General features: G+C 44.3%; 1 protein-coding gene across 2 annotated transcripts in view; it reads right to left on the bottom strand.

Annotated features, from left to right (window-relative positions):
• The window catches only part of RAPGEF5 (Rap guanine nucleotide exchange factor 5), a 165,586-nt gene that overhangs the window by 49,234 nt on the left and 89,060 nt on the right, over positions 1-27,292 (bottom strand). For both annotated transcript variants that reach the window (XM_052800280.1, XM_052800291.1), the window contains exons 10-11: positions 18,521-18,621; positions 18,075-18,163 (exon numbers count right to left, since the gene is read on the bottom strand). In XM_052800280.1, the coding sequence (XP_052656240.1) occupies positions 18,075-18,163; positions 18,521-18,621 (190 nt within the window). The remainder of the gene's footprint in view (positions 1-18,074; positions 18,164-18,520; positions 18,622-27,292) is intronic.

The following is a 27,292-nucleotide window of genomic DNA, read 5'->3' as shown; positions in this document are numbered from 1 at the left end:
TAAGGCAGCTGCATTTTGCTTTCCCCATGTGGTGAATGGGTTCCAAAAAAACCTGATGAGTTTCATGATGGTGGTGTTAAAACACAATGTTACATTAATTGTAGACTTATTTACATTATATATGTCCTTAAATTATGAACCTGCAATTGTACTTGCTATGCTGAGACACCAGATCATTCCAATGACTGGTTAACATGTAATTAAAGACAGCTTTTCTCCTCATTATTACAACTTAATGGAAGACAGCAATAAAAAATGCCTTGTACATAGTCCATGTATGTATTAAGAACATCTAACAACTTCAAACTATCAGGTTTGTCAGTACAACCCTGTACTGACAGCAGAATGAAAGGCATAACAAAGGCTCTTGCTTGCACAGTTTAAAGATCATACAGGAGAACAGACATTATCCGGAGTTCAGCTGCTTGTGAGTATTAAAATACCTGCATGGGCATATTTCGCTGTGGCAGCAGACCTGTGTTCTTATGCAAGCACCTTCTGGTGCTTGCAATACACAGTAGTTCAATGTTACACTTTTGTGAAAGAACACCTTTATTTTGACAATTTTCAACCTATTTTCACTCATCAGGAAGCTCAGCGTTACATCCTTGGTTCAGCTGCACCATAATTACTCAGGGATTTTATCTATCTGATGGCCTCACTTATTTCAGTTACATAAAGTGGAGCTATTAAGCAATTACTGCATAAAAGCCCAGTGGGGTAATTTTCTAAAGGTCTATATTCATTTTTGCCATTATTTCAGATTTTTAGCACTATTTACTGATTTAGTCACAAAAAATATATGCAGAATACGACTCTCAGATAGGCATAACTTGGGACTTGTATAGTCCAGCTTTCTTCTTTTGTATCTTTTTTTCCAAGTCCTATGAGATACTGTATGTTTCATGCACACATTGGAAAGCACCTAATGCAGGAGATGCATTCTGTATATTGTAGAAATTTTTTGTTCAGGTTTTACCCCTTCATCAACACTGCCAGCTGTTCCTTGGACTTCAACAGGGCACAGAGGAATCTCCTTGGCTGAGACATAAACCCTACCTTTCTGCACAAGCGTACATGAATCCGATGCAGTGTTTAGGATAAAGGTAAAAATCACAAACTGCAGTAACAGATAGGATACTGCAATAAACTGGGCCTCTTGGCTCATCTGCTCCATGACCATGTTGCACTACTACGCATAACAACATCTGGCCATGACTAGCGCTTGCTGCCATCTTTCATTTCTATAGCTTTTTTTGGCCATAAGTGCCAGCACAGTTTTTATAAAACGAGCTTTATTTTTCCCTTGTACAGAGAAAGGGAGGCAGACACAGGCTCAGCAGAGGCGGGAGGTACCTGCCAAGGCTGAGAGTACAAACCCAGTGTCCTCGCTCCCGTTCTGCTCATCCGTCCGCAACGTAGACAGACACTGCCAGTGCACTTGGCCTCCTGCCAGTGAGGCCAACACCACCAAATGTGAGATTCAGATGGTTATCCCACTGCAAATCACCTTTCCCTATCAAATTTCCAAAGCCTCTTCAAATTAAATAGGCTGACAACTGCATACTTTCTACTTCCCTTCAGCATTCCTTCTTTTTCTTTCTTTCTTTCTTGCTCCCCAAAGGAAAACAGCTTTTGCAACTGAACTGTCTGTCAGTGTTACTCTCCCTTATCCCTGTAACCTTTGAATCTGTCGACAAATTTCAATGAAATTTGAGACAGGGCAGCAAATTCTCAAAGACACTATGTTCCTATAAGTAATGGGAGTAAGAGCATCTGTAGGAGAGAGACAAATCATTGTCTCGCTGAAGTAAAGGCTGCCATTAAGCACAGCTATGTCTGTAGACATAAAATAACTCAGCTAAAGGAGATGTAGTGATAGCATCTCAAGCTGCCGCTGGTAGGACTGGTTTCTTTTTTTTTGATTAAAAGATACAATCTCAAACACTGGGACTACTAGCATCACTGAGATACCCTCCGTATTTAAAATTCTGCAAACTGTGTCCATACCCAGTTTCTCTAACAAGGCTTCCTATCACTGCTGTTCCCATCTCTCTGCTGCAGCAGGTTGCTGGGTCTTCTCTTGGTGAACCCTATAAATTGCCAGGGCAGACCACTGTGTCTTACTTTGTGTTTGCATAGCACCAGTCACAGATATTGTGGCTTCTGAATGCCTGTATATATGCAAAATGGTAACTCATTATCTTTCTGTATTTGTTTCTGCAAATAACGTGGGGGTTTTTTTATTAAACAGCTTTGCTTATTCAGTTAGTCATTAAGGCCAATTATAAAAACTCATTTTTAAATTTTTTCTTACTAAGAAGCAGTATCCTTTCTATATCATCCCTGGCTAGTCTATGGAAAATCTTCAATTAACATGATGACAGTCTCAGACTGCAATCACTTGTCCATGGCTGCAGTCCGGTAGACACTTCTGCTAGATGTAACACTACCTATAGCTTCTTGCAGGTTACAAAATAGTGAGCATGTATTTATTTTTACTAAAGAGTGCCTGTCAGAGGAGGTAGCAAAGCATCTCAAAGAAAGACTCTGAGGATTATGTACCACTCTTCAGCTAGCTAAATACTTCCTATATAAGAACATATATTTAAAAGCAATTTTCCAAATCAGTTTTTAGAAACACATCACCGATTACAGTAAATATATAGGAGCTGGAATCAATTCCATTAGGAGCGGCTGTTTTATAGACACAGCAGCCCACATCCCAGAAGGACAATGAAGTATAATATGCAAGCTCATTTAATCACTGTATCCAATTACAAGGAGGAATAAATCATCACACACATGCCTATGTCTGAATTTTAAAAAGTGAATAAATCATGAATAGTCAAGCCAAATGTTGTGAATCTCTGGATTCACAGATTAGCAGGGGAAGTGGTGCATTCACTTCCCATTTGAAATGAGAGTATCCAAAAACTATGAACATCTAATTATTTTAAAATAAATACAAAGGCTGCCTTTTTTTTGTTCAGTTTGGAGCTTGATCATACAGAGCTGCCATCCTCTGCAGCAGGGAACACAAAATCCTGACAAACAGTGACCTCAGTGGAGCTCGTGTATGGTCTAATGACAGACTTTCCTAGTCTCTCTGCCTCAATTCATACCCAGGACTCCCCTAAGTCACAGGGGTTCAGAAGAGGAGCTGGCCTTCTTGCTAACACTACAAATAGCAGCACTTTGGGCAACTGCTCCTGCCCTTTGCTGTAAACTCCCTCATCCCAGACCTACATGACCATACCCTCTAGGAGGATCTGAATGCTCTCCATTTGTCAAGAAAACCCAATACATCAGTTTCTTGCAAAGCTGATGGCATTTTCTTGTTTTTCAGACACTTTTAGCAAACTGTTATTAAAGATTTATCATTCTTTGTAATCAAGAACATAGTTGTAACTTCCCAAATTGCATCTCGCTAGCCTTGATTCCCTGAACAATTTCCAATCCTTTAAACTGAGATGTTAAATCAAATACCCTATGGCCCATCTGCATGTCATAACCCTCATCTGAGTAGGGAGATCACATTCGCATCAGATTCTCGTTTATACTAACACAACCTATATACACACATCAAAGAAAAAAAACTGTTCAAAATATTTACATAAGTGGCACAAGCAACCCGTAAGATGTGCCAAAACTTTTGCCTAGAGAGAAGGGCCATCACACTGGAGCCTGTAACAAAATTTGCCTCAACCCTGGTTTCAGCTGGGATAGAGTTAATTGTCTTCTTAGTAGCTGGTATAATGCTATGTTTGGGGTTCTGTATGAGAAGAATGTTGATAACACACTGATGTTTTCAGTTGTTGCTAAGTAGTGTTTAGACTAAGTCAAGGATTTTTCAGCTTCTCATGCCCAGCCAGCAGAAATGCTGGAGGGGCACAAGAAGTTGGGAGGGGACACAGCCAGGGCAGCTGACCCAAACTGGCCAAAGGCATATTCCATACCATGTGATGTCATGTCCAGTACATAAACTGGGGGGGGGAGTGGGGCTGGGGGGGGATCGCTGCTCGGGAACTAACTGGGCATAGGTCAGCAGGTGGTGAGCAATTGCATTGTGCATCACTTGTATATTCCTATCCTTTTATTATTACTATTGTAATTTTAATATTGTTATAATTATCATTATTAGTTTCTTCCTTTCTGTTCCATTAAACTGTTCTTATCTCAACCCACAAGTTTTACTTCTCTTCCCGATCCTCTCCCCCATCCCACTGGGTGGGGGGAAAGTGAGCAAGCGGCTGCATGGTGCTTAGTTGCTGGCTGGGGTTAAACCACAACATACCGCACCAGGATAGACCTCAGGAAAATGCTTTCTTGCTGCTTTGCAATGGAAGAGAAATATTCAGGAGAGTACTGAACATCTGGGGAACACATGGGAGAAGCCCAGCTTCAGCTGGCAGACACCCTCCCCCGCCTGCAGGTTTAGACTTAGCTTGCCCAACACGCCCAGGTTTCCCAACGGACCACATCCCAAAATCTCCACGTGTGTGCTTTGGGGCTTCTGCCCACAGCAAACCTCAGGGGTCCAGGGGGCCCCACGATGGCAATGGCTCCCCAAGCTCTCTCACCGCCCTGGGGAAGGGCTCCCTCCCACCCAGCAGCCCCACTGGGCAGAGCACGCAGCCCCAGCACAGATGCCATCTTCAAAGGGTTTGCAAGCTGTGTGTGGCCCAAGAGCCCTACGCTGCTGTCACAAGGAGAGGACAGCGAGGAGCCCGCAGCACGGCCAGGGCTGCTTCCTTGCAGTCAGGCTGGGCTCAAGCAGGCCAGAGGTCTGCGTCTGTTCGCCCGTCCTAAGAACTACTCAGCTGCCCCTATGCAGCCTCCTTGTTCGTGCCCGTGCGGCTGAAGGTGGAGGTGAGGAGGCGTTTCACCTGCCGGGAAGTGGGGTGCGTGTGCGTGTGCTGAATTTCTAAATCACCCAGTTGTTGCCTCCCTGAAACTGCTTGCTGGCACATACCAGGATGGAAATTTTCCACCTGCCCGTTACAGAGTTGTCTCTACAGGCAGCAACGCAACAGTAAGAGGAGAAGCTGTAGTCTTCTTAATAGGCAAAATGTTTGCATTTGCCTGTGGTTGGCGGTTTCCATGTTTTGGGGCAACGCTGCAGGCTCACTGCTGCTTTAAGACTTTGAATGAAAATCCCTTGACAACAGGGATCTGACAAATGCTATTTGTTTGTGGTTGTTTTTTGCTGTTGTTTGTTTGCTTCCAGCTTGTGGCTGTGCATCCCCCATGATGTACTAACAGTAACAACAAACAAAATCCCATGGACAAGGCTCCTATCATGGCAGGGAATGAAAACCAACAAGGGTTTCATTATTTTATTGATGCCGGGGCTCTGAATTCATGACTGGGAAAGAACAAAACCCCTATCTGGCTTTCTGGTTTTAGCTGCAGTGGTTCCTAGAGAGAGGTCAACCAGCCCTAAATCCTAAGAAATGGGGGTGGGGAGTGTTAAAGAAAGGCTGCTTGGGAAGTCAGTAGAGCCTTGTGGGCAGGAGGAAGAGGAGGGATAATGGCAGGAGGGGGATGCAGGGTGCAGAAAAAAAAGGGAAGAAATTGAAAAGCAATAGAAAGTGAGGTATAAAAGCCTCTAGCAGTCCCAGGTCAGACAGCATGATTTCTCCATGATTACATCCCTGATTCTGGCAATTTATATCTCCATCAAAACCCAAGTTCAAGCAAAGGAATAAAATCACAATTCATCCCAAATGCTGTCACAAGAAAGCCTAAGTTTTTTATTATTAGCTTCCATCAAAATTAGATCCATCAATGCTGTCACTTTATTTACATTGATCTATTTTCCTCGTCCTCCCACCCCAGAATGTTTCTGCGCTCAGTGTCCTTGAAAACAAGCCATCACATTTTCACTTCAGAGACACAGTACTGATTTGGTTTCGGAAGGATCTCACAAGCGTTTCTGAACTGAGACAAGGTCATCTCATGATCTCAGCCTGGCTCAGGAGATGGTGATGTGAGCTGCACATCCCACAGCTACAACTCACATCGGTATTTTTCACCTTGTCTAAAAGATGGGACAAGCAATTTACGTTATTGCAGTAACTGATGCCATTGCGAAAAGCTCTTTCTGCCAGAACAAGCTATACTCCAGGAGGGTAACTGACATCTCACGAGAAACGTTTGGCTGTCAAAGTGCTGTAATTCTACTCCTATTTCAATCTCTGAAAGGATCAAAATTGACTTTAAAAAAACAAGCCGGTTTGTCTCCAGTGCCAACCACATAGACTCTCCTAAAAGGTGTTATGTACCCCAACTGATATCATACCGGATCAAGCCTTTCCTTCTAAAAAAGCAACACCAATTTAAAGCCTGCATTATGAGCTTACCAACTGCAGTTAATGCGAGAAGCTTCTGAATTTATGCCAAGCACATTCTGCTCCATCATCTCCTTTTTAGACAGGCCCCTCTACTCTCACAAAAGTATTCTTACTACAACCATCTATTCCTACATCCAACAACTGATCTTCTGACTTGCCCACTAAAATCAAAACCTAGCAACGTAACACAAACCACAGCAGAATCCCCCGCCAACCTCATCCAGCACACAGCAAATCTGGCCTTCAGTAGCTGCTGCCACAGCTGCTCTTTCCCCTCTTTTTTCCTTGGACATGATAGAGAAGGCAGCAGCCAGCACTGGGGCAAGGCAGAGCCAAGCTCCGCTGCACTTGATAATCCGGGGTGTGTTGGCAGCAGTTAGCCTGTCTGTGGCATTGGCATTCTCAAGCAGTTGCGTTTATTCAACTAAACAGCAAGCAGAGGCATTCAGTGCTGTAATGCAGCTCAGGGTTCGCAGCTATTAAGGGAGGTCTTAAGAGCCCACAGAAAGCCTCATCAGGCACTACGCATCAGGAAATAGGCAGAAATCTATTCCAATTAATGGTTCACAAATAGGTCTTGGGTTGTGGCTTTTTGTTCTTAATTTCCCTGGGTGTCCTCTGAGCACAGGGATTTACAGAAAATGGTAAGGTAGGAAAGAAAACGACTGCATCAGCACACTACACAACAAAGTATCACCTAACGGTATTAAAAGGCAGCATGACAGGGAGTTTAGTAAAGTAATGATAATTGTAGTTTGGCTATAGCCAAAACCAGTCCCGCTCTTGCTCACAAAAAGACCGAGACTGCTACTTCCATAATACCGTGAAACTGTTTGAACTCAGGGCATGTTAAGAAGGATTGCGGGGGAAGGAGGAATTAACAGCATGAGAGTAAATTTAGTTCACAAGGGGAAAAAAGCAGCTTTGAAGAACAGATTTCTTTAAGATTCTTAATACACAACCTCAAAGCACAGGTCTTCAGCGAATCCATCCTTCCACCCTGTGGGCGGGGAATGAACACGCTCTTTATATTCCTCAGAAAATGTTAATCTCACAAGAAAATCATTGTATTATAGCAACTTTGAGCACTGGAAACACTGGAATTCAAACCCTGAAGACAGTGCATGAACTGTATTCTTGGACTCAAAGATGCAGCAAGTATGTCAGGATACAGTTTTATGTTTTCAGCATTCTTACATAAAAACTCCCCCACTCCGTGAAAGCTTACTTCCAAACACATCTGAATTTCAGAGCACCGTCTCCGAGTTTTATAACATTACAGAGAGTCTGCTCTTGGGAAGGAGTGCTTTGCTGTATTCTGAGCACAAGCTTCTGACTTATCAGCCATCGCACTAAGTGCTAATAGCAACACAGGAGTCATTAATGGACAAACACCCCTACTTATGCCAGCAGGTGGTGAAGCTCTGTGTTGTGGAAGAGGAACACAAAAAGAGAGCATTGAAGACAGTGTCCAGTTTTTCTACAGTCTGCAGGTCAGGGTTTGATAGCAAAAAGCCTTAAGAAGGAAGGAAAGGAGAGCAACGCTAAGTGGTGAGAATGAGTAAATACCCAGGGAAGATGGGAGATCTGTGGTGAAGGGCCCCATGGTTGGGGTTCCTGAAGGACTGGATGGTCTGTGGCTCCTGCTGAAGGAATAGGACGTGCGGACACTTCATAAGAAGCAGCAATGCTGGTATTTCAGTTTTGCATTTCCAGTTCCTATTCTCACCGTTAACGGACCTGCCAACCCACACACCATCTGTTGCTATTCCTCTCACACTACTCACTCACAAATCAGGTCTCACTTTTCCTCTACTAGAAACAGCAGCTTTGAGACAACTGTATATGTTTTATAATTAGTCAGTTTCAATGAGCCACATTATAGGAAAAGATGAAGACAGGGCTGTGTCTGGGGGCTGAGAGGATCTAGAAAGTTGTGTCATCTTCACAGTAGGGGTTGTCCTCTCCCTTCATACATTTCACACTTGGTGGTTTGATCTCACTGCTGCAGGGGAATGGGTCTCCAGTGGACAGAAGTCAGTAAGAGTTACCACAGTTTAGACTCATTTCAGAATTTGGCTGTAACTTTTTGCTAAGCCTTTGACATTCTTACAGCTCACTAGAACCAGTATGACATCAGTTGCAACAGAAGGGAGCTGGCCTGCTTCATCTCCAGACCTGCAGCCGTGGAACTGACCCAACCTCCAGTGTAGTGTTTAAGCCAGACAGGGCATCAACCCAAGTGGTTGGCGTACTTCTAAGATGACATGTCCCTTGCCGAGAGAGATCTCCTTGGCATCACCGCTGTGCAGTGACTCAGTTTTCTTTTTTGCTTTTATGGCCCTCAGTGCCAGCCTTCTGACCTGGGAACACTAGTTATTTCTGCTAGATTTGATGCTAACCAGCCACACTCAAGCAATTAGAAAAGGATTCAGACTAAAGTGGAAACTAAGAGGCAACCTCTGCTACTCTTTTTAACACTAAAATACAAGCATTTTTATAAAATAAAAAACCTTCCAAGTATTTTTTATCCCTTCCATACTCACTTCTTGGCTTAACACCACCACACAATTAGGAATTATCAAAAGCACCATTCTGAAAAGAGTTCTACAGAGTTAGTTCTCAAATACACAAACATGTCTCTATAATCTCAGCTACTTAATGCATCTGTTAATTTAGAGATATATATTACCATATATCCTTTCATATATTTGAAATACTTACTCCATTGGTTTGATAATTTGTATCACCTAGACTTCCAATGTCATTAGGGCAAAAGTGGTTTTACAAGTAACTGATTAAAACTCTTTAGGATCACATTAGCTTTCCAGAAGCCTTACCAAATTCCCAGTGTCAAAACAACTTGTCTTCCAGGTACCTCATCAAAATGTTTATATCACCCAAGTCTATTTTGCAGTATAACAAATTAACACATTCTGCTTTTTATGACTTTAAAAAAAAAAATGAAAAGCCTTTTTCACTGTCTAAAGAAAATTATTTATCTTCACCCCTAAAAAAGTTCTCCTGCTAGACCTACACTTCCCGATTCCTTTCTGCTTAAACCATTAAGATCATCAAAACCCCTCATATTGTCTACAATGCACATCTTCATAATAAATGGTTTCACCCTAGGCTTTCATGACAGCTCCTTATCACTTTCTCACATAGCAAAAAGTGACAACTAGCTATAATGAACACAGAATTACAGAGAAGAGACTGAGGAACTAAGAATACTATGATCTAATTGACTATCATATATAATGGGTAGCTTTTTCTTCTGCAAATTTGACTCAAACACAAAACACATTAAACACTTGGGGCCCTACCATTGCCCCAAGCTATTCTTGCACAGCATACAAAAAAATTTATTTAGGTGCCCAAGGTGCCCAAAGGTGCCTAGGTGCTCCTGGGCACACTGAAACCATGTGTTTGTCTGATGGCTACCTCAGTTCCTTTTCCTCCTTGAAAGGGTCTACTTTGGGAGGCATATTTACACCATGAAAAGTATTTGTTGTGATAAACTGAAAAAATACCATCAGTATCTACAGTGAAAGTCCTGATCATAAAGACAAGAGTCCTGATCACTAAGGATGTTCATCATTCCCCATGCTGCCTCTAGTTTCCCAGTCATTGGATGTAATGGTGAGACAATCCAGGAGCAGCATTCCCAGCTCTGCCTTTCCAAAAGTTTGCCCTAAACAAGCTTTCGTGCCCAAGTGCAAAAGAAACCTTTTTCAGGCTCCAAGTCCTCATTTCCCAGAAATAACTGCCTGAGCTCCTGCCAGGAGACAGCATCTTAGACATATTCCCCTTGCTGGCATTTCCTATTAGCTTAAGCACCGCAGCGTGTGACACGCTGTCTGTAGTGAATCCCAGACTTGGTGCTCCTTCTGCAAGCTGATTCAGCTCACTAATGTGACAGAAAATAATCCTACTAAAGGAAAAAAAAAAAATAGTTTCCTGCTAAGATACTCAGAGCTACTTGGCAGAAGGTCAAACCAAGTATAGCAGAGGAGAAGGGGCTACATGGCAATGAACAGGAGGACAACTGGAGGACATTGGATCTTCCCATTTGAGCAGAAGCCAGTGTCACTGCTGGCAGCCTTGGTCCCAATCTCATGCTATCTCCAGGGCTCCTGCTTCTCTTGTCCCAACTCCAGGCCCCACCACGCCATTTGCAAAGCCATTCAGCAGAAAACTGTTCATTCTCTGCTGCCAACTGAACTGGTAATTTGCTCAGTTGTCCTACCTGAAGGAACATGTATCATATTATAACCTTAGATTCTGATTAGTTGCTTCCAAACTGCAATGTGCTGCATGTGATACACTGGGTCATATCAAAGACACCCATAAAATAGAACCAGGTCTTTGACAGGGGCCGACAGAGGATGCCCTGGGGAAGAAAAAAAACTAAGAAAAAGACAAATACAGAGTTATCTTTCTTTGTTACACCCTCCTAGCTTCCAGCAACCAGCAGTGTAGACTTTCCAAACTGGAAATTGTATCAACATCACTGCAGCGATAGAGTTTTTGCCAGGATTTTGCCCGATTTGTTTTTAAACCCTTCCAAACTTTGGGTTGCACAAAATCCTCACAACGATGAGTTTCACAGTTTAACTGTGCATCATTATCAGGAAAGAACTTATCTTTATTAGTTATAAACCCCATAATTTTGCTGTTATAAAACACTTCCCACATTATGAGAAACAATGAATAATCTTTCCATACTCACCTTCCAGACACAATTCAGTCTCATAGATCACCGTATGCCTCCTTTACAGAAATTCCTTTTCTATGATGACCAGACCTAGACTATTTATTCTTAGATGTATTTAATCTATACTACTAATCACCTTTGCTGACCTTTTCAAGCTTTTTTTTAGTTCATTTACAAGCTTTCTGAGCTGGGGGAGAAGAAGGAACCATATTATACATACCATATTACACAGTTATACAATGGTATAACTATGGTTCTTGCTTGTCTTCTTTCCTAATTGTCCCAAATACAGTTTGCCTTTTTGATCAATGCTGATCAAAAATTTCCAAGAACTACCCACACTATCTCCAAAGACCTATTTTCTGCATGATATTAGCCAATTCAGCACCTCTGCTGAATATATATAATAAAGATTTCCTTTTCTCCATGTTAGAAAATGCATTGCTTCACATTTTTCAAACTTGGATCTCATCTGCGATTTTATCATGCAGTCACACAGATTTTTATTCCTTTCATCTTCCTTCAGCCACAGGGCTGGTTTGAGGGGGCCCACTCCCAACTTATTTTCCCAGTCCTACACTGTCCCATTCTTACTACTTTTATGAGGCTATTTTAGAGTTGGATCAGCTTTCTGATCTAACTTACCTCGCAGAGACACCTAAGCAAAATTTGTCAGCATGATGACAGGACAACAAGACAGCTCAAACAGGCAGTCAGAGGTTGGGATAATAGGGTGTACGAGAACATAACCTTGCATGGCCACCAAAAATGAAACCATGGCTTCATTTATCATGAGACCCTCAACCATTTAATATTATCAGCACATGCTGTTACCTTAGTTTTCATCTCATACTTAGCAGCAGCCAGTCTTCAATGGTGACTTCTCTGCATTTTAAACACTGACAATTTACTTTTACCTTTCATTTTCTCCTTTTAAGTCATCATCAGCCCTGAAAAGCATCTTCTTCCTTATGAAAAGGATCTTTCAATTTCTTTAAGGACTTTTGGCAAAGGACTTTATCAAAAGCATTCTGGAAACACAAATCTAAGATATAGGCAGACTGGACCATATATACCCTCATACTCCTTCAAATCTTTAGCAGCTCTACAGGATACATAAGATCTGACTTACCTCTGGAAAAAATATGCTTCCATTCCCTCAGTACAATATTTCTGCATGCATTTCTTCCTTCTACTTTTATTGTACTGCCACTCAATTTCCCAGCACAAAGTCATAACTTTATGCTGCAGTTTGGGATCTAATCAAACTCCTGAAAGCAAGTCCAGCTGCTAAAGGCACCAGTCCTTCTCTCCTGCTGTCACCTGCACATCTCCCACTCCCTGCCACCCCCTCCCTGTGTCAGGGGCAAATTTTGTGCCACTGACAGATCAAGTGGATCAGGAGACTGATCTGTCTTAAAACTAATAATTTTAGTATTTCCTAGGTTAGCATCAGCTAGGACCAGCTTGGTACTTGGGTCTGCTACAGAATCACATGACAGGCTGTAGAGGCACAGAGGGACCAGTGCAGTGGCAGAAATGAGTGGTTGGGGAAGGCTGAGCTGCTTCTGTTGACTACAGCGCCAGTTTATGCTGGAATAATGTATTGGTAAAATGACAGCCTTATTGCTTAGATGTTCCCCAAATAGAACCATTTCTTTTAATTGGCATCACATTTTCCACCTTCCTCTGCCACTGAAGCTGATTTATATGATAGATTACACACCACTGTTAGGAGTTCAGCAATTTCATATCTGAGTTCCTTTAGAAGTCTTTTGGGAGTAACATCTGATCCTGGTGATTTGTTACTATTCATTTTATTGATTTATTCTAAACCTACTTCCACCGACACTCCAATGAGAGACAGCTTAAACTCATGCTGCATGAAGCAATGGTCCTGTGCAAGAACCTCCCCAGGTTCTCTCACACTGAAATAAATGATTATTTTAGCTTTTCTATTATTCTTATACTGATGTTGCTCCATGCACTCTGCTAAACTCTTATTCCTCTCCTATGGGCATGGCAGTAATATGTATTTAGCCCACTCAGTTCACCAAGTTTTCCTAAGACTTTGGGGAAAAGTTTACAAAATCCCTCAAAATTATGACAGACTACATTTCATTATAAAGGACTGCTAAGAGGAAGGGCTGGCAGGCATTTATTCTCTCCATCCTAAAAGCTGGAAGATAGGATCACAAAGTGTTGGGCAAATACTTATTCTCCTTGACATCAGTCCACATGCATCAGATACACTTATGTTGTTTGTGTGGCAGTCACAGGAGTATGTTTTTTAACACCTTTTACTAATCAGTAATAAAGCACAATGAGCAGAAGTCCTAAGAACATCCTTTATAGCTAAGATACAAACAAACAAAAAATATCAAAAAGCAATCAGATTTTTTTTTTCTTGGATTATTAAACAAAAGACAACACCTAGAAAAGGCAGAGCTGTAACCCTTTTTTACAACACCATTTAGCAGCTGACTATCACCAGCTTATGCAAGACAGTTCCGCAGAGGGTGCCATTACCCAACATCAAAGCAGTGTCATTGGTGCAAGCATAGAAACAGAATGGGTTAAACAAAAGTAACCCTTACTACACAGCACTTGTAGGACAAATAGACATGGTCTCAAGGCCCCTCCTAGATGTTATGTTATGATCCTAAAAGCTAAAACTGCTTCTGTGTGACAGGGGAGAGTTCCCACTAATCCAAGGATCACACACAGTCCCAGATAAGGTGACACAGCATGGTACAAAGGTCATTACTCCTTTCTTTTCCTATTCCTAAGAAATCCAGACCATACTTACACCTTTCTGCATCTGTTTTAGCTATATCATGAGGATTCATCCTCTTTCTGTCCCATTAACCCTTCTCCAGGCCTTTCATCATTTGCCATCCTAACTTCCATGATAGCCTGTCTAACAAAAGTATCATGCCTCCCCCCTTGCCACAATCCCTTTCACCCACTCCACTAAAAAGATACATCAGTTAAGACTGACACCATCACGTTGCTCCAGTCGTACTGTTCTCCATTTACATCCTTTCTCCAGATCTCCATTTCCCACTGCTTCTTGCTCTGAAAGACCTTCACAAATCAATCTCTTCTTCTCCCTACTCTTTCCCTAAAATGAATCCCACAGTGGGGATTTAAAAGATGGGTAGTGTCATCAGATGTGATGAGGGAGTTTATGTTCTGCTTTGGCAATGTTCTGCTTCAGCTGCTCAAGACAGGTGGCCCAGTGGCCTGAAGGAAATGGTCTAAGGGATCCAGGCAGGCCTGGAGAAGTAACAGTGGATGTGCTGATCACTGTGTCCTTCCAGAGGCTGCCAAACGTTGAATGCAACCACCGTGAGGCAAGATGGTATGTTTGAATAGAGACCAGTCAGAGGATACTCCAAAGACTAGATCAGATAAATATCCAGAGAAGGAAATGTGGCTAATGCCCGAGAAATAAAAGCTTTTGCAGAAAAGGACAACAATTCTGAAAGAAATGTTGTAGGCAATGGGAAGGGATTAGAGATCCTGAGATGCTAAGATTTGGTCTCTTGGAGATTACTCGTTCAAACTCCCATCCTCGATGAGGATTAGACCAGGAGGTATGCCTTGCATCTTCTGCCTGGATATTGACATATTTGAAGTGTCTCACTCTGTTCAATCCTTAAAACTTCAAACTGCCCTCTAAAGTACACACTCAGCTGAACACACCCCAGTGATTCCAGCAACCTTAGAGATGAGTCAGAAAAGTTGTTCATTACAGAAATTGAAAATTTCCATCCATCTCATGGTAGGAAACAAGAACAGTCTTCTTGGGAGTTGGTACTTGGGAGTTGGTACATTACAGGTTATAACAACTCAGTGAGATGAAATCTTTCTCCCTTTGAGATGGAAGGCTGGCAAGCCTTTGTTACTGGCAAGCCCAAATTTAAGATGACGCCACAAGAACTTGCATATACTCCCTGACATAGTCATCACGAAAAAACCCTCAGTCATTAAACAGTTATTAAGTACATTAAGCTTAAAGAGTCTTGCAGACCTCAGGCTTTCGAGACATCCTTGCCTACAGAAGTCATCTGAGCAATAGACTAGTCTAGCTGTGCACATTGCAGTGTCCTCTTCAGTGCCCTCAGTTGCTATAACAGTGTTCAGCCACATCACAGACTATGGGACGACCCTTCAGGTCAGGTCCCCACCTGTTTATTATAGCAGAGGATGCCACAGCAGAGTGCTTAAGGTATCTTGCTACAGGTTTAGAGGCAGCTGAGCCTTAAGGCCTGGGCTGGACCCCAGTTAAATTTACTCCAGACCAGCCCCAAAGCTTCCCTTTACTCTCCCAGCTGCAAGCGGTACCTGCTGACTTGGGTTAGAAGATGGAGGATGGCTGGGAGCAATACATGGCGCATCATTCAGCCATGTCAGTGTTTATAAAAAGCGGTGCTCCATGACCACGCTAGCCCCAGGAGACAGTGGTGAGTTTTTTTTAATGACCATAAAGGGTTGCAGTTCTGAGTTGTTATACAAAGGGTGGGAACAAAACCATGCAGAGCATCCCTCCTTGGGAAGCAGTGCAAAGGGTCAAACAGAACAACAGCCCCCTGTGCACCAGTGTATGTAAGAACAGCTCTTTCTCATGTTCTTTACAGACACAAATAAGCAAACCAGGTTGGGGGCTGCAGGGAAAGCAGGAGGCCAAGGAATTCATCCTGGAACTGGCAAACCAACAGCAGGAGCAGCAGCTGGGTACAACAACATCGTCCTTTTATGTTCTGCAAAGCTAAGCCTGCTAAAACACAAGCCTGCGGGACTCTGCAACTCGACCGTCCTCTGAGATGGGCCAGACTGGAACTACAAAAAATACAAAGAACAGCAAATACAAGCACACAAACAGCAGAAGAATGTCTTCAGGTGCACACACAAAGATGTACATATGTACAGTCAAGGTCCCACACTTTCTCATGCCATATGCCACTGAGTCTGCAAAACAGACCAGTAAATCCATTACAGGGGCACCCGCCACATAAAACATTGGGAAACATAACTCCCGAAAGTCTTTTATTTTGATGAAGATCTGTATTACCAGATCAATAAAGTTAGAAGAAAACAGTGTATGACGAACACCCTTGAGGAAGCGGAGGGCTGCTGGGCAAGGTTTAGCACACTTCTTTGTGATGGCAAAAAACTGAAGCCACAGCTACTTTGTTTTGTCCCTGGGATCCAGTTAAGCCTGGCTACAGGACACAGCTAATTGTTTCTTTCTAAAAGGAGTTAGGATAAGGCAGAAGAGGTGAGGGGAAGCCAATCAACCTTTAAATACATTACCATCTGCTAACGACCAGACAAGTAGTGGTTTAGCATTTGTTTTGAGAGCAGTTTAACAGCCCCTCTCTATAACAATAAGAACAGGCTTATGAACAGCCTCCCCTAGATGGGAGGGAGAGAGAGCAAAGAGAAAAGAAAGAAAAGGTAGTACACGTGAGGATGTATACAGCATCTAATGCTTTATGTAAGGAGTGCTTTCTATTTACAAGCACTAAAATATAATGCATATCACTAGCGAAAATCTCATTGTTTTTCCAGCAAGATTGTGAGCATATAAAAAAAGGATGAAGCAGACTATAAAGACAGGCAGCTAACGTCCCTCAATCCGCATACAATAAACATTAATGGGGAAACTTATTCTGGATCCAACATTTGACCTTAAAGGACCAAGGAAGGACCCTCACTACGCTGCCTAAGAGCTGGCTCAAGTAAATTACACCCAGAACTGGTCTGATCTGTGGAAGGAAAACAATCACAGCCTCTCTCTGCACTAAATATTAATGTCTAGGCAGACAAAAGCAGCACTAGGAATACTGTAACAATATCACCAGCAGACACTCTATATGTTTCTTCGGGGCATTCACACATTAGCACTAGGAATACGCCTATTGTCCCACATTAAACTAATGACTTGTTCCGAGAACCCAATGCTGACGTTCCTCTGGGAATCGCAGATGTTATTTATATTTTCAGTCACTTAAAAGGATTAAAGTGTGTTTATTCTCAGTAATCTCATTTGTGAAGAGAGATATATACAGGCAGCAGGAGTATGCGTTTTAACCCTATCGGGAACGATCAAATAAATGCACAGCTCCATTTGCAGCCAGCTGCCTTCCTCAGCTCTTCAGTATTCGGGACTTCCCAAAGTCTCACCAGCCTGGCCGCTTTCATTAAAACTATCTGTGAATTGCAGGTTGCAGGCACTTCTGGTAAACTACCCCAGGAGCTCTTGGTGACAGCAAGCTGTGCATATAGCCAAGAGATCCAGCTGAAAATTAAACCGCACGTCAAGTAGCCCGATCAATGTAATAATTGCTCTAAGCTGGACCAAACTACAATGTCTGGTTGAAGACACACAAGTACAGCATCAGGCTATACGCTGTGCCACGGGTTATGAGGAAATTTATAAGCCGTGCTTATGAAACAGAGGATGTGCCAAAGTACTGGGGGGGTGGCAAAACGAGTAGTTAGCCGGGAGGCTGAAGTGCACAGCAAGTATTCTGATCAATATAATAATAGCTGCAGGCTACGGGGAATGGCAGCCTCTGCCTGAAGAGGCACGGGTGCCGTACGACGCACGCCGCAGCCTGCGCTGCCCAGACAGCAGCGAAAGCCGAATATAAAAAAAAAAAAAAAAAAGGCTGAAGTTGCCGCTAAGCATGCGGCTCCAGAGCGGCTTCGCTAATGGCTGGCGTTCCTGCCCCGCGGCCGGGCGCCCCGCTTTGCCGCCTCCCGGCTGCCGCACGCTGACGGTTTCCTCCCCGCATTGCCCCCGGGTTGAACACCACCGGGCTGGCAGCCGGCTGTCGGCCGGGGGTGCCCGGGAGCGACCCCCGCGCCGCGCCGCCCCTCTCCGCAGGCACCGGGACCGGCACCGGGACCGGCACCTCCCCCCCATTCCCGCCAGGACCGGGCACAGGCGCTTCCCCGGCCGCCGCCTCCCCGCCGGGCTCGCTCCTTACCCGTCTCTTTGTCCTGGGCGGCTTCCAGGTGCAGGTCGCTGAGGAGATGCTCCAAAATCTTCTCCGGCGTCCCCGACACCACCACGTATCTGTCGGAAAGCAGAGAGTCCCCGGAGTCATCCTCGGTGGAGGACTGCGAGCGGCTGCTCCACTCGTCCTCCTCGTCCTCCTCGTCGATGTACTTGAAGTAAGGCACGTCGAAGGTGGGCAGCGGCCGCTCCCCGCCGCGGCCCGCCAGCGCCTCGGGCACCCGCACCCTGCCGCTCCCCATGGCGCCCCGCTCCCGCCGCGCCCCCCCACCGCCGCCCCCCCTTAGGCGCGCCCCCCGGGGGCCATCGCCCTGCCGGGGGCCGCCGGCCGCCGCCGCCGCCCCGCCCGCCCGCTGCCGCCGCGGAGCCCGGCCCGGCCGGCCCAGCCCCGCGCTCCCGGAGCCGCGGAAGCCTTACCTCCCGCGCCGCTCGGGGGCCGGGCTGCGTGACCACACCTTCCGCAGCACCAGCGCTGCGCCGGCCTCCTCCCGCGCCCGCTCACCGCCTCCATCGTCCGCCTTCCGTGCGCGGGGAGGGGAGGAGAGGAGAGGGGGGGAGAGAGAGAGAGAGAGAGAGCGCGGTCAGTGCCCGCCGCCGGCCGGGGGCTGCTGCCCCGCCGCCGGCTCTGCCCGGGCCGGTCTCGCTGCCGGGGGTCTAAATCGGGAAGAGGGGGGTCTAAATCGGGAAGAGGGGGCTCGTTGCACCGCGGGGCAGAGAGGGGGAGCGGGCTCCCCTTTGTCAGCGGCACTCGGCACCGTCTGTTGGATGGTAATTCGCAGGAGCGGAGCGGGGCGGGGGCGGGGGGGATGCGGGTTTCCCCGGCCCCGAGGTGACGGCTTGTTTAATTCCCAGCCCGTCAAATAAAGCAGGGGACAGGTAACAATAGTCAGAAAGCGCTCCCGAGCACTCCGGGAATACACCTCCTGTAAAGCTTCTCTCCTCCACTTCCACAAAGGCAATAAAACCAGTGGGACGGGCACGCAGTCTGTGCCTCTGAGCATCTCTTACAACACTCCCTGTACGAACCTCCCTCCTTTCCAACAACTTTTTAACTTGGGAAACAAACACCCCCACAGCAAGTTAAGCCCAGTGACCGCCCCGCGCGTGGATCCCGGATGAGCTGCGGTTTGGGCGCTGACTTTCTCCCTCTCGGTTCCCCGAAACGGAAGGGAGCTGAACAATCATCCATTTGTGCAGACGCAGCCCGCACCCCCCGAGCAGCTAAAGCCAGCTGACTGAGCAGCGCAGGAGATGAGGGCTTGCTGCTGACTGAGCAGGGCGCATGGAAACACGGCGCGATCCTCCTGGCAGATTCCGTCACTGGAGGGTGAGCGACACAAAAGAGGCAGCCGTTTCAACGCGAGCACATCCAGTAGTTGCTGTTCCTCTAATTCTGACCTGGTTTAGTTGTATCGTTCAGTAAGTCAAACACACGTACGAAGGCAAAACAGGTACTACTCTAAGGAGGAAAAAACGGCATTTGTGCATCAAGTGTACAGTATCCGGCAGTGACAAAGACTTCAAGTCTTTGGGTAAAAATTGCTGAGGAACAGATCTTGGCAAAATAAGGGAGAGAAACCACTTTATGCTCTCTCTTATTTTATTTCTTATTCCAAGACCCAGTGAGTCTGATTGCTGCTTCTGGTTGTCCCTGTGGTGCAGGCATGTCCAAAGACGCAGCCCCTGCCCTGAAGAAGTTTTCTTTATCGGTAAACAACATGTAGAATTGATCTATTAAATTTCTGCAAGGTCAGACATACAGGTACTGAGCCAATTAATGTCAGATATTCATTGTAACACTCCCAGGGGACATTACTGAGCAGCCGTGTTACAGGAATACTGATGCATAATTGTAATCTTCCATTTCATCGGCCGTGGGGTTTTGTTGCCTACATATTTGAAAAGCTGCAATGAAAGAAGCAGCAAAAGAGAAAGAGAGGAAGAACAAGAAACAGGTGCAGCATTAAAGCAATGCAGTAACAGGGATGTTTATCCAAACAAATAAATCTCTCCATTTCTCTGTCTTTTCTCTGGCATCCTCTAAAATAGCCCCAATCCTCATTTCCCTGTGCTCACTGACATTCCAAACTGAAGCACATATGGGGCATATATGTGAGGTATGGTGCTGTATTTGTACAAATAATCTATTTCCACATACATGGGAATGGATTTTAAGCATACTCATATACATTACATACATGAGCAGCTGGCAGCAAGTCAACAGGGAGCACTGGGAGGGCGAAAGCTCTCTCATACTGAAAGAACATTAACAATGGTTGTCCTGGAAGACGGTCTTCCCCCTTCAGCATCTCACCAAGCAGAAACATTTTCAAAAAACCTTTTGGGTAATTGTACGCAAAGTAACTGCATAAAGTGCCCCAATGGTGAGATTTTCTTAAGGCTCTTCCTCTTGTCCCTACCTCTTTTATCAATTTCAAGGAAGAGAAAAATCTATGTATTTTATCAGGAAAGACAAAAATTTTGCAAAAACCAAGGCCAATCAGGTTCAGTTTGGATTTTCATTACCTACAATAATTATTTCCAAAAAAAGGAGAGGGATAGAGAACTTCTTCATTTTGCTATCTTCTGTTAAAAATAATTTCACTTCAAGGGAAGAATTATTATTTCATTAAAATCCCACTTACGCATGATGTATTTTTGTGTTCAGTCAGACCCTTTAATCATACCACAAGTAACAACAATTAACCTGAACAAAGCAAAACACGAAGACAAGTCCTATGTATTTTCCCAATTGTTACAAGTTCCGATTTCACTACAGATATTACTCTAAAATGACATCAAGGCACACTTCATTTATCGGAATCCTGAATGGTCCGTGAAATAATTAATTCTCACTGGAAGAAAACCGGGCTGCTCTCAGCATGCTCCATCTAAATCCAATGGCAGACGAGGAGGAGGATGGAAGGGGCCCCCAAGTGACAGCAGTGTGTACTAAAGAGCAAGGCAGCACGGTAACTGAGCCTCTAAAAGTCAGCAGACTGACTCAAGAGACATTCTCATCATACCGCCAAGGAACAACGAAGCCTCCCGGCACTTTTTCAAACCTTTGCACAGACCTCGCTTAAGCAACTTGCACCCGCCACGCAGGAGCCCAGCGGCTCAGGGTTACCATCTCTCTCATTTTATGGCCGGGCAGATGAACTGGGGCAGAGAGGCTACCACAGGGTCGTGCTGCAGATCAAGAGCAGAATCGCAGTTCACTCGGGTGACACTACACCGGCACCTCGGCTCTGAGCCCCCCACGCTGCTTACTTCCTTCCAGTGCAGAGGGTGGGAAATGACTCCCAGCAGCCTGGGTCAAAATATGTTTGGACTCGTGCTTTTGCAGAGGTGGGACAGGAGGGGGTAGAGCACCAGAGATGCTGCAGAGGTGAATCGCTGTCTCACTTTGCACGTGGCCTTCAGCAAGTCACTTGCGCAGACTATCCCTGTCTCAGCTGTCCCTTCAAAAGCACCATTCGCATCCTGCTCAGATGTTATAATCAATCCCTGGTGCACATTACCCATCACTAGGCAATTTAGCTACTGTCCATGAAGTTCTGTGTGTGCCAACCATTGTATTTCACATTTATTACAGCTTTTAATTAATCGTCTCTTGATTGCTAAACACAGCACTATCAACCTCTATGCCACTTCCCAGCAGGAGTTTCAAGTAAATAGTAAGGCCCTCTGGACACAGTGGATCTTCCGACCAATATTGTGGTCAATTTTCCACTCCTCTCATCCATCTTCCTAATACTGAGATAAGCCATTTATCTCCCAGGTAATATATTTTAACAGCAGACAAGTGCTACCTTCATTTTCAGCATGAAAGGAACCCTGGGGTGGTATAAATATTTATATGCTTATAGAAATGAAACAGCTGAAAGTCCTTGCTTAGCGGGCCTTAACTTGTGCAGGTTATGCTTTGCATAAGTAGGAATATGACCCTCTGAATTACCACTGGGGCAGAAGAAAGCAGAGGTACGTACAGTAGTGTTGAAAACAGCCACGGCGTGCCGGCTTCCTTATGGAAGACATTAGGTTTCTGGGATACTTACAATTGGCCAGGAAGAACTCGATTTCTGGCCAAAGCAACCGATAACTTTGGTATCAGTCAGGGATATTTCCGTGTCCCTTGAATTCCTGAGTTTGGCCTTTTAATTAATTAAAAGAGGAACCAACACCCAGAATGTGCTGCCTCCCCTCTTCCTACAAGTAACAACCATTGCTAGAAATAACGTTGAAAAGCTGTTCTACTTTCTAACACCTTTCTAACAGAAAAAAACCAGTACGCTCTACAGCAGACACTGTAGAGCCTATATTCAGAAGCCTCCTTCACTGAAAAGAAATTGCATTTTCACGTCATTCCTCCATGGGACAGGACACCTGTGCAAAGATTTATTTCTTCACCCTACCCATTACTGAAGTGCCTATTGGGTTGAAACATCCCTAACTAGCAATGCAAAATAGGCACTTCCCAATGACAGAATTTTTCTTCAACACCTCTCCATCTGCTTTTTTAAAAAAGGGACCAGACCCAGAGCTACCCCAGCAAACCCCAGATCCAGAGAGACTCCCACATTGTTGGTTCCAATGGGTAAAGAAGTGACACAGCAATTAAGAGATAACCTGACTAAACTTAATGGAGCATGGAAAATCCAGTCTGCAGACAGATTTTCCTGCTGCCAAACAACTGAGCAAAGGCAAAGTGAATCTTCTTTGGGCAACACGCAAGAAAGCAAACTTTACATAGGCTATCTGCTTCAAAATCACATTAAATAACAAATTGCCGCCTCTAGGAGTTACAGAGGGCAGGAACATTTTGTTTCCATAGCATAATTTGGTAAAACTGACTCAACACAATCAGATAATGCTGATCGCTTCTGCCTCTACGTCTTTTGATGCTGGTGCCAGGGCATGCCCTTGAGAGGTACAGGAAAAGGCATACACAAAGAATTCCCGGGGCTGTTCATGTTCTGAAGAGGAGACTGTCCTCCCATAATGAATCCATGGAGCTTCCCTGCACACACATGGGAATATTTCCAGGTAAGAGGTGTGAAATACAAAAGGGGAGGCTGGAAAGGGGCTCAGAAGCATGGGTGTAAACAGGCTTCCACTGCAGTGTGGGGAAGGTGCTCAAATAGGTGACAGAGCAGGACAAAAGCCACAAAATAACAAGATCCTCATTTCAGAAGACTGATTGTTTTCCTGGGCAGGTATCTTTTTGCTTGGATGTTATCATCAAACTCTGGCACATATTACCTATGCAAAAGAAGAATTACAAGAACATGATAAAGACAGAAAGGTCAGGTCTGAAAACTGGGAAACACTGACTGGTATTCTTTAATTTAGCATCTTTGAATAAGACTCTTTTTTTTATTACTATGTCCTGCTCCTTCGCTACGGCTTTGCCTTGTGCAGCATATATTGAGGACTTGCTGTGGGACTGGGTCAAAGCTGAGACAAAACGTCCTTGTCTGTTGGCACTCTGCTTTACCCACTGCAAAGGCTGGAAGCGCCTGCCTCCGCAGTGTGACACAGAGGTCCCGAAACCTGCCCACTGAGAACTACCTTGGACACAGCGAAAGTTACAGAGTTACATTTGCTGTAGCTCAGAGCTCCGTCCAGCTTATTACATCCTACAAGCAGATCCTGGCTCTAACAGCCAAGAGCTACAGCTGGAAAGAAAACCCTTTGCAGCTCAGGCTGAAGCATGCTCACAGCTTACGAGCCTTCAAATATTAACCTGCAAAGCTCTAAAAACTCTTTACAGAGCATGTACAAACTGCATTTTTTTGGCCTCTAACTTGGGCCAGATTTGGGTGGATATTCATGAAGATGGCAAAAAAACCAAAGACTCATCCCCAAAGCGATTTCAGATCCCACTTCAGAAGTAAAAGGGCATAAGAGCTTTTCAGACAACTACTGCTAGAATTTCTTTTAACATATTAAAACAGTATTCACCCCTAACCTTACCCGTAGCAGCTTCTGAACCACATTGGCTGCATTTTTCATTAAAAAATTAAATAGGCTGAGACAGATACCTTTCAGAATAAGTAGATAAGATGCAACAACTCTCAAAGCAATTGAAAATGAAGTCTTGAAATGTGAGGCATTTGCCAATGCTAGTAATGGACAATGAGATAAGTCCTAACTATAAAATACAAACATGTTTGTATTACAAACATGAAAGAAGGTTAAAAAAAAAAAATCTTAAACCATTCTATTAACACCTTCTCCTGTAAGAGACACTCTTTGAGACAGCATCTATCAAAGACTAAAGATGATTGCCTGCTTACACTTCACTATGTTTTTTCCTGGAATCAGTTATTGTGGAGACTGCAGAATTAGATTTAAAGTCACCAAAGTACAAATAGATGTACAAAAATGACCCTATTCTTTACAGGCTATTCCTCTTTATTTGACAAGAAAATGGAAATGAACACATCACAATTAAAGTGGAGATGGACGACAATATCTCTGATCTCTGTGGATAATCCATCTCAGAATATGTTGCTGTATTTCAGTTTCGAGACAGACCAAAATCTGCATTAACAGGCTTGATTCACGTTCAACTACAGCAGGAGAAAAGCATTTCAAAGTCATCAGCACAGCTTATCCATGCTATATGAGGAGACTGGTATTTCTTCTACTGTGGTTACCCTCTCTTTATTCTAGAAAGATGAAAATGAAAAATAGCTACTATTCTATCCCTACCTAAAATATCACAGCACAAAACATCGTCAACAGGACTGCCTGTTTTGTAGCCAGTTGCATGATCCCCACTTTTTCCAAATTTCAAGAGCAAAATTACCTTTTAGGACTGCAGGAACATCAGCAACAGCTTTTCATATGTCAATTCTTAAGAAGCAAAACACATCTTACATAAGGCTGTGTTACTTTATTTCACTCTAAAATACAGCTCATAGCATATTCATATTACATTTTATTGGTTTTCTCATCTCATGACCTTTTCTCCGGTTCTTCTTTGTACTCTAATATTTTTGTTTCCCTCTGTAGTTGTTAAATCCACTTTCATAAACGTGCACTAATTCACAGTATACTGAGAGAAACAGAAATCCACTAATGACATTAAAATGCCTTACACAGTGATTTTGTTTTGGCTCTCGGCAACTTCTGACCAGTCTATAGAACTATAAAACACTTTAAATGATTCAACCACCACCTCTCCCAGCAAAGGGCACCCAAGGATCGTACCCAAACCTCCCAGTGGTCTCACACTGAGGTATCTGCCTCAGAGGTGCACAACAAAGAGCCGACATTCGGCTCAACACAACCTCCTCTGAATTTATCAACTTCACAAATGGTGGTAAACTGAGCACGAGCCACATCACAGAAAAAAAATCAAAATCCTTTGTTGCTGAATCCAATTTTGAATATTGCATCCGATAACGCACAGAACAAGCACTTTCAGAAAAACTGTTGGTGCCGTCATCTGCATACCGAGTATCTGAGGCAAAGGCAACATTAATAACAAGTTACCCTTGTAGAGGGGTCAAAAGGACAGTGCTGGTAAGACAGAGATGACAGACAACAGGCATCAGGGAAAAGATTAATATCCCTACACAGTCATACATCAAGGAACTCAATTTTTGCCTGTAATCCCAAAACTGCTGAGAGTAGGATTATTTCTGCTTTCCCTATTACTATAAGAAGAAAGAAACAGCTCATGGGAATAGGGCACTGGTAAACGCAAGTCCTTATGTGAGCAGAAAGGCTGCAGTTAGGTCCTAGGGCAAAAAAAAAAGCTCAGTAGCGTGATGTTTCCAAGCAGTGGTCTCACCGCAAGTGAGGTTGGGGTTTCATTGTGCAGGCCACTTAAAAAACATGAAAAAAATCTGTGTAGTTCAAGAAAGACAAAAAGAGCAAGAGAAGAGGAGCCTCATGCGGCATTTCATAGCTGGTTAGTAGCAAGAAATGCCCTAAATCGAGACCAAATTGTCCATACCCCTGCCTGGCCCCCACTTACCTCCAAATATCATCATTTAAGGTGGGAGCATGTCATGGTTTAACCCCAGCTGGCAACTAAGCACCACGCAGCTGCTTGCTCACTTCGCCCACAGTGGGATGGTAGAGAGAATTGGAAGAGTAAAAGTGAGAAAACTCGTGGGTTGAGATAAAGACAGTGTAATAGGTAAAGCAAAAGCCACGCACGCAAGCAAAGCAAAACAAGGAATTCATTCACTGCATCCCATTGTCAGGCAGGTGTTCAGCCATCTCCAGGAAAGCAGAGCTCCATCACACATAACGATTACTTGGGGAGACAAAATGCCGTAACTCCAAATGTCCCCCCCTTCCCTCCTTCTTCCCCCAGCTTTATGTGCTGAGCATGACGCCGTATGGTCTGGGATATCCCTGTGGTCAGTTGGGGTCAGCTGTCCCAGCTGTGTCCCCTCCCAACTTCTTGTCCCCCACCAGCCTCCTCGCAGTGAGGTGGGGTGAGAAGCTGTGTGTAAGCACTGCTCAGCAGTAACTAAAACATCCCTGTGTTATCAACACTGTTTCCAGCACAAATCCAAAACATAACCCCATACCAGCTACTGTGAAGAAAATTATCTCTGCCCCAGCCAAAACCAGCAGAGAGCACTTTTATGGATCAGGCTTTAATGAAAGGAAGCAATACATCTAACATAGGGAGAAGGGCAGACTTTCTAAAATAACATGAAATAACCTGTTACTGGTGTCGCAACTACCAAAGTAATGATATAACCTTAACACTCCACAACGCTTTGTTGGATAATGAAAAATGTCTTTTTAAGAAAACTGGAGGCTGTGTTTTTCAGTTTTCCCCCTCTTGGAGCACATGCTCCTCATAGCTATTAGTAGATAAGTTTGACAGCCTGACAGAGAGCTACTACCTTGGCAAGGACAACTTAGGAGACCTTCTCTCTGTAACTGTACAAAAGCGGAGGGGAAAAAGAAAGGAGGAGGGAGTGGGGAGAGAAAGACAAAAGACATGAGGACAGTATTAATATTGTTATAATTCTCTCACAGCTGGCAGGGCAGCACTTACTTCAAAAATACTGGGATATGGAAGAATTGCAAGCTTATTTGTAGAAAAACCTGCACCACACCAGGGCAAATTAATGTGACTGTAGAACAGAAGGGGCAGGTGCCAACCACCCCTTCCAGTAGGCCTGCAGTCTGTGTGGTGGGGTGTGGAGC

Source organism: Harpia harpyja, chromosome 1 (genome assembly GCF_026419915.1).
Source record: "Harpia harpyja isolate bHarHar1 chromosome 1, bHarHar1 primary haplotype, whole genome shotgun sequence".
In the NCBI taxonomy this organism is placed as follows: domain Eukaryota; kingdom Metazoa; phylum Chordata; class Aves; order Accipitriformes; family Accipitridae; genus Harpia; species Harpia harpyja.
This window is presented reverse-complemented; position numbering and strand designations above follow the sequence as displayed.